The following is an 8,597-nucleotide window of genomic DNA, read 5'->3' on the forward strand; positions in this document are numbered from 1 at the left end:
ATTAGAAATCTAGTAAAAGATGGCTATGCGAGATGACTGTTCAATTTAACTCTATTTTAATGCGTAGCCTAATTCTGTTCCTTTGAAATGTACAGGGTGGAAAAAAAGCACTACACACTTAAACACCATAAGGAGTCAAAATTCAGTGGAGAGAAGAGGATTTATTTATTTCTAAAGTGACTCACAAATTCTGTACTGCTACAAGACTTAAGGCACAACAAAACATAGCTCAGGTGTCTTTAGAACATAGAAGACGAGGGTCCCTCACAAACTGCTGGTGAAAGATAAAACGAGGTAAAGTTTAGAACTGTGCCACCATTTTCATAAATCATGTAGTACTATTTGGGGTTTTTTTATGCCCACAGAGAAAGAAAAAAAAACATTTGAATGAATGTTGAATGAAAAAAAAAATTGAAAAAAAATTACAACCAACATACAAGCTGTGGTCCTCTCCTGATTGGATGCAGTTGGTCTAAAAACAGACATTTAGATGAATAAAAATACAAATCAAAATGAAGTGCAGCTGCCAACTGACATCAACACTAATATAAATACTGATAGTCTATACAAATAATTAAAAAAGAAAATGCAATACTTTTAAAATGTTCCACAAAAATAAGCATATCTGAATTCTGTACATTCCTCAAAAACACACCCAATTTAAAGAGACTAAGATCCTCTTCTGCAGGTCACGCTTCTGGATTAATTGTTTAAAATGCAGGACTTTAAAACATTTAAAAAGTTGCACTCTCAGGACCAGTTTAAAATGTTACTAGATGATGAAGGAGAATACAAACAGACTACCCAAAATAGCACAATGCCACACAGAAGCAAGCTGGTAATCTTCAGTATATACTGCTGATGCCCTGCTTTGATGTGGAGTGTATACTGACCAAAAATATTTTGAGAACATATCCTGACATACGTTAGAATGCAGGCCAGTGTTTGGCCTAAAATCCAGATGCATGTGCTACGAAGGTCAAAGCGGTCCTCGCAACCACACTCAAAGCGCGTACAAAAGCATACACCACAACGTCAAACACACGTCCATGAGCCCTACTAGGGAAGCTCTGTCAGATCTTGTTCTAGCATCTTCACAGAGAGGATTCAGGTTCTACTACCACACCATTTGGCTCAGTTACCTTCTTGGAAGCGTTCTCCAAATCTATAGAGTCCAACTCTTTAACCTTTTTATCATCAGATTTTGCTGATGCTTCCAGTTCAATAGCTTGCTTCTTCCCGTTCTCACCGGCACCACCTCTGTTGTCTTGATTGTCCTTTGGTGCCTTATTGAGCTCCTCCATCTCCGTCTCGGTAATGGCCATCTCCATCTTGGCTGGAGGGTCAGGTTGTTGGGGCTTCATTTTGATGAAGAGCAAGTTACAGATGCCAATCACAAGAGCAGAGAGGACCACTTCACACCCAGCAAGCAGGAAGACATACTTGTAGTTCTTTGTGGCATCCAGAAGGCGACCTGTAAAATTAAACAAGAGAACAATAATCTCTTAGCTGGAACAATGGCTAATGAACTTTCCATATTAATCAGTCATGACAAGCCACCAGGGCAAACATGCCCATGACCTATGACCAGCAGCTGTCACTGTTGGGTGACAGTACATTTGCTCTTTGGGATTGTCTAAAGCCAAATAAGGAGGAAACGTATGGTATTTTAATAATTGACCATATATTTTGTCTTTTTTTTTTACCATGTATGAATATGTACTGATTTTGCTAGGTAATCTGCAAAATCAAAAGTACATAAATATTTAAGTTTCTTTAACAGTTATCCTAGTTCTGTCACATTTGGAATTAAACAGAAGCAGCTAAATATTTTCTTTGCAAAAGTTCCATTGATTGTAGATCGGATGGAGGCAGATCTAAATACGAGCTTGCACTCGATTGTAAGAAAGAGGCAAAGGTTACAACATTGATTAATCCTATGGACATTTAATATTTTTATTGTTTATTATAACATGTTTTAGTGTAATAACATGCATTTTGAAAATGGATAAGTGCGCTTGCTTATTTTATCCTGACATTAAAAAGGAAGAAATATGTGGAGAGGGGATTTTGTTTGTGTTTGCTGTGGTGCCGCTGAATAGTAGTGCAGTATGTGCAGAAGTGCGAGAACTCGGTTCATATAACTATTTTAAAGAAATAAAATTAAGTGTTATTTGTTACATAACTGTAGCATGGAAAGTTGCACAACAGGTGATATATTTGTAGGTATATTAAAATATGGTTTTGCATTATTATTTGCATGCTCTTGGCAAGTGATCAAAAGGACATTTTGGATATGTAAATGTATCATTTAGTTCATTAAATCTTATGACTTGTAACTTTCTTCACCAGGACAGAAACTATAAAAAAATAAACTGCAGAACTGACCTGCTCCAGGTGGTCCCACCAACACAGCAATGGCTTCGACCAACAGCACCAAGCCAATGGCACTGGAGAACTTTTCGGTTCCCACAATGGCCATCAACACTTCAAACTGTAAGGCTCCGACCATGCCATAAGTGATACCGAAGAAGATACAGAACACCACGAGAGATGGATAGTCTTTGGACATGGAGCCGACAAGATCAGTGATGCCATTGAAGAGCATAGCAAAACAAAAGAAGTAAACGACTCGTGGCCTCACCCACTTGAGCCCAGCAATGATGCCGCACGTAGGCCTGGCGAAGATGTCAATAAACCCCAGTATGGTGAGCAACAAGGCAGACTTGGTGTCCTCGTTGCCCAGTTCCTTGGCATAGCTTACCACAAACACAGGAGGCACAAAAAGACCAAGCACCATAATGGCCGCGGCCACCGTGTAAATCACAAAGCCGCAATCTTTAAAGACGGTGAAGTCGAGAAGCTTGGCCTTAGGTTTGGTTTTCGTGTCCTTTTCTTCCACCTCGCTTGTTTTTTTCGGTGCAGTCAAGGGCCTCATGAGGGCTCCACATGCACAGCAGTTCAGGAGCAGCCCTCCAAGTATGAGGAAGCCTCCACGCCAACCATAATTGTATTGAAGAATCTGACCGAGAGGAGATAAACAGCACAGAGCCACGGGACTTCCAGCTGCAGCCAGGCCGTTGGCCAAGGGCCTCTTCTCACTGAAATATCTATTCAGCATGATGAGGGATGGCTGAAAGTTCAGCGCAAGACCCAAACCTGGAGTGCATCAAATTTGAGTGTTAATGTGTTGAAATTAAGTATCTCAGCATTTCATAAAACCATCCTCACCTGTTATGACTCCTGTGCAGAGATAGATGTGAATGATGCTGGTTGCAAATGATGCCATGATCATACCCAGTGAGGCAAAAAGGCCCCCGACCATCATCACAGGGCGACATCCAAAACGGTTCACTAGGATGCTGCATAGAGGCCCTGCAACAAGCAAACCACCCAGGGATATTTAAAAAAAAAAAAAAAAAAAAAAAAACAAGATCAGGAACAATTAACATGCTTAACATGACATTGCAAATAACTTCTAGATGTACATGCTGAATTTGACACTCACTCAAGTGTTTACTAACTGCATTTCCCCTTACATAATGTTCCACAGACTTCCCACAGGCTGCCAGTGGACATCCATACCTGTTCCATAAAGCATTGCTAGAAGAATGGACGAGATCCAAGCGGTGTCACTGTATCCCACGCCAAACTCCCGAATAAGCTCTTTGAAGAAGACACTGACCGCTTTGGGAAACGCGTAGGAGAAACCAGTTATGACGAAGCAGCCAAAGAGGACAGCCCAACCCCATCCTCCATCTGGTGCCTTGACCCCACTGTTACCAGTGTCAACAACAGCTCCACCCATGATGCTCAGTACAGTTCAGGTCTCAGCTGCAACAAAAAGTTCATGAATGGTGCTTAATATGACAGTAAATTATTAAATTTGACTGGTCACTTTAAACATATAAATTGAATACAGCTTGTGGATCAATGCTCAACTGCCAAAATCATGCATCATTTACTAAATATCCCTATACAGCAAGGTCTGTTCAGATTACCTGGCACACTGGATTCACACCCTTCCTCATTCATCTTCTTGCCAAGAGCTGCTTTCATAGCTCAGGGTACAAAGTTTTAAATACTCAAAGTTTCTCAATCCTGATCCTGGAACACCACCAACACCATACATATTTTCCCCATGTGTCCCATATTTTACACTTGATGAGTTGAATTATGTGGGTTGTCCAAAGTAAAGTCCAAAATGTGCAGTGTTGGGGCTGCTCCAGGATCAGAATTAGCAAACACCTTTCCAACTTACTATGCAATGTGTGCCCTTTCAAATATCTCTCAACAGGAAGAGCTGCCAGGCAGCTGTGGACAGCTAACGAACTTCCTAAAGACATTTTCCCTCTTATTTGGGATCCCTTTTCTCTCATTTATAGACTTTCAGCAATGTAAAACAAATTAAAAGGCAACTTGATTTGAACAAATGGATTATAACGTAATATGGAATTTAGCATATGCATCTATATTGACCTTCTTAAAGGGCAATACTGCTCCATGACTCATTAAACCAGGGGTGTCCAAAGTCCAGCCTTTGGAACTAATCTATTTAAATATTACATGTGGCCCACCACATATAATATACAAATCATGCAGTTTGACAACAAGGTTACAGCACTAGATATTAGGCCAGGTGTAGCAGTAAACACTGCCGTTTCATGCCAAAATCAGTTAAAAGATATTAAGTGTAAATGAACCGGCATGGCCACTAAAACAGCATAAGACAACAAATGTAAGTGGTGTGGTATAGGCTACTTTTAGTTACATGCAAGTAAACAGAAAAGGGTTGCACAACATGTCAAGCAGTGGAAATGAGTTGATCAAGAGCTAAGATGTAGAAAATCTGCATTAGGTAAAAGAAAGACATGCAACCAATGTGCAACCTACCTCGCCTAAGGTCTCTGAAAACTGATTCTCTCACTTCTTCTAAAGCTTCTACATATCTACCTCGCCTATGGAACAACCCAGGGGTGGGGGCTGAGAGGGGAACACCTCTAGTGAAAAATCTCTGTACCCAACCAGAGCCATGATATCCAACCTAAATTAAGACCCTGACATTTCCCCATGTGGTACTGATTGCAATGACCATAATCACCTCCCACGCAGTTGCATTATGTCTATTCTCATTTTACATAAAGATGTGTATACAGAATGTGTAGATTTAGGTTAAGGAGGAATTATGTAGGGTTAGGATTCATTTTAGAAAGGCCATTGAATTTGTTTGTCTGAAGCAGGGCACAGCTGGCACTGGCTCTTTGTTCATTATGAACGCTTCTTGCCATGTCCATACTAATTAGTGATTTGACTGACATAGGCTGATTCTAATCCCTCAATCACAATGCAATGACAAGATTATTTTGATTTACAAACATCTAATCAATATATATCTAGGTCTATGTATGACACCTCTCCTAATTCAGTTTTTATATTGTAAAAGAATCTGGATATGATGTGGTTAGGTATTCTTCCACTCTAAAAATAAAAGTTCTAAAATGTTTCTTTGGTGGGGTGTGTGGTTCCATGAAAAACCTGTAATATACAAAAAAATATTAAAGACCTCTCCATTGCAAAAAAGGCTCTTTGTAGTGCAGAAAGGTTATTTAGACTATAAAATAGTTCTTTAAAGAACCTTTCCCAAAATGGTTCTTAAAGCAACCAAAAATGGTTCTTTTATGGCATTGCTGTGAAGCCTCTTCTCCTTCGCTGAGTGCGTCTCAATCAGCTCCCTAGCTCATAAAAATAATATATCAAGTACATGAATCCGGGCACTTGTAAGGACCCTGGCCCACAACACATTGCGAAATTGATGCTCCCTGTTTTTTTTCTGTGCATTAAGGGATTTTTCAGGGAGTGAACACTTCATAGTACTGGAAAGATTTAGTGATTGAGACAGCCCATAAAATTGCATACTCCCTGATCAGTGCCCTGGATGCATTTAATTTTTTAGACAAACACTTGTAAACTTCCCTAAGTATTTTCCCCCTCGGGGGGAATCCACTTCGTCATTTTGACCAAGGGATCGAGTCTACTCAGTAGCCACATCCCAATTCAGAGGCTGCATATTTCGAAGGACGCATTGAAAAGCCGATTGTGTCACAGTAGTGCAACGAAGACTGTCCCAATTCGATGGGTTCCTTTAAATGTCGTCACCAGGGTCCTTTTTTTTTGTTTTTTTTTTCATTTTTAACGTAGCTTACTCAAATACCTAATATCAAAAAAATTTGACATTTGTGAACCCTGTGTTTTTTTCAGACAGTTGATTATAACTTTCAAAAAAGTTGTACAAACAGCTAGTATGTACACTTCATGGAAGATCCATAAACCACAATACAACAACAGTAGATTGCGGTTAATTTACCCCGACCCCATACAACTCTCACGTGTATAATATAGGAATTATTTTGACATTTAACCGCATTATGCAGCTACCTATTAATTTATCGTATTGTATAATCAATTTTTTTGTGTAATTTTGTTTTGTCTATAGGCATGAATGTATGATTAGGCTGTTGGAGATATAAAACAAAATTACACAAAAAAAATTTGATTATACAATACAATAAATTAATAGGTAGCTGCATAATGTGATAGAATGGTCTTTAAAACAAATTCAGCTCCATTGCAGATTCCAAGTGATCAAGGGCTTAGGGCGTTCCATGGGTTCCGCCCAGTAGTGGGCACTCTTGCAACATATGCAATGACGTACATAGGAGTGAATGAGATGGAGGGTTAGCAAAGGTAAGGGCATACAAAATTGGTCTTAAACGCAGCCCTTGACTATGAACCTAGAGAGCTGATTTAGACTCACCCATCCTCTGACCTTGATCCCCCTACAATACTCTACATAGGACATTGATTCACTGGTGTCCTAATATAACACCTGTTAAATTATATATCATGAACCTAGTAGTTTCCCCCCAAAAAATAGATGTGACCGATAAAGAAGGTTTTAATCCCCCTCAAAGGATATATAACATGTAACGTTTAATAGTAACAGCATCTATTTTTTCTTTAAAAAAATGATTTGCTTTAGGTGGTAACCATGGCAACGGTAGACTGCTCGAGCACTTTGGTTAATTTTAGGATGGGACACAGATGCAGTCATTATTTGGTAGTTCATTATTATAGATTTACCTGCATACATAATTACCAGGTGTTTTAAAGGTTAGCTAACATCGACTTTCCAGGAAGTCACTGTACAATTCGAATTAACTAATGTGTGAGTCCGTGTTTAAGTATTTGTATGAAGAGCGTCTGATGCGCCACGATCTGGTCTACGTGATAAACGTGACTTCTATACTCTCTCCTCCACCGATAAACGCTGACAGCGGGTATAAACTAACGTCACATATAGGGGGATTCGTATAACACCATTAAGTAACTATATTCTTACTTACACAATTTGTAGCGCCATATAGCCTAGCCTACCACAACTAAGGATAACACGTCATTAACCTACTATCAGACTATCACATATGACAATTGTATCGGAATGTGTGGATTATTCACATGTTAAGAAAGATATTAGAAATGTTTATATCCCATAACACGATGTAGATTATATTTTCAACGGTAAATGGACACAAGAATATTTATGTAGCCTACCACTTTAATTTTCATCAGTCACTCAATCTCCATAACAGCCCACCGGCATTCAGCATCCACAACTGCGCGACGCACGCGCAAAATCACCCAATCATTATCTCATAACACATGTTGACATATTTAAAAACATCAGTCAGTCACTGCTCATATACATACCTTAACGATACTCTGTGATTAAGGTTATTCTCTGATAATGTCCCCCTGGTACTAGGACCACCACGTTCGCACGGCACGCATCTTTAAAAGAAGCACTTGAATGAGGTCTTCGCATCTGACTGTAGTCAGTGCCGATGACTGTAGCCCGTTCTGTCACCAGTGAATCACTAGAGTCACGCTGACGTGCAGCCAATGATGAGGCTGTGTGTGAGGGCACTACGTGCGCTTCCCCACTCCTCTCCCTTTCTCTCTCATCCCTATTCAAACCATGTGCTTATAGGGGATTTAAAGGGGATTTACGAACCTTACCTCGATATATGAAGTGTCGGATTTGTTCCTCGTTATTATATTAACTGGTTGATGAAGAAAAAAATATTTGGCATATTTCCCCTCACACATAGCCTAATAATGTGGCACATCACTATGACGCAGTAAAATGAAAGAGTTACAAAACAAGGTGATGACTGATGACACTTCCTTGCAATTCAGTAATCTGTCAAAACACCTACACAAAACACCTTTTTAGATACAAATTTTACAATACTATGCTCATATCTGTTGGTTTTGTAGAGAGCATAACTGAAAACAGGCAGACTCACATGACTTATCAAAAATAGAGAGGAGGAACATTTGTTTTCCTTAGGGAGTTGTGGCATTAAACTAAATAATCACTTACATTCTTAATTCTTATTAATAAATGGGAGAAATCCCTATTGAAATACCAGCAATGCTGTTAAGGTATGTTTTGTCATGACAGCTGGTTTGAGCTGGTCCTAGTTGGTCTTGATCTGGAGTTTCTTAGGACAAGCTTAAACCAGCTCATAACCAGA

General features: G+C 39.4%; 1 protein-coding gene across 3 annotated transcripts; it reads right to left on the bottom strand.

The window, feature by feature from the left end:
* Positions 1-440: 440 nt before the first annotated feature.
* slc16a3b (solute carrier family 16 member 3b) lies at positions 441-7,951 on the bottom strand. 3 transcript variants are annotated; one of them, XM_067430418.1, is made up of 5 exons: positions 7,768-7,951; positions 3,586-3,834; positions 3,232-3,375; positions 2,389-3,159; positions 441-1,474 (listed from the first exon to the last, which is right to left on the bottom strand). In XM_067430418.1, exons 2-5 carry the CDS (start codon positions 3,806-3,808, stop codon positions 1,095-1,097), a joined length of 1,518 nt encoding a protein of 505 aa, XP_067286519.1. In that variant the 5' UTR covers positions 3,809-3,834; positions 7,768-7,951; the 3' UTR covers positions 441-1,094. The 3 variants fall into 3 exon arrangements, with proteins under 3 accessions (XP_067286519.1, XP_067286521.1, XP_067286520.1); XM_067430420.1 differs by lacking the exon at positions 7,768-7,951 and adding an exon at positions 7,612-7,662; XM_067430419.1 differs by lacking the exon at positions 7,768-7,951 and adding an exon at positions 4,894-5,089.
* Between the last annotated feature and the right edge of the window lie 646 nt (positions 7,952-8,597).

The sequence above is a fragment of the Pseudorasbora parva genome, chromosome 21 (genome assembly GCF_024679245.1).
Source record: "Pseudorasbora parva isolate DD20220531a chromosome 21, ASM2467924v1, whole genome shotgun sequence".
Taxonomy (NCBI): domain Eukaryota; kingdom Metazoa; phylum Chordata; class Actinopteri; order Cypriniformes; family Gobionidae; genus Pseudorasbora; species Pseudorasbora parva.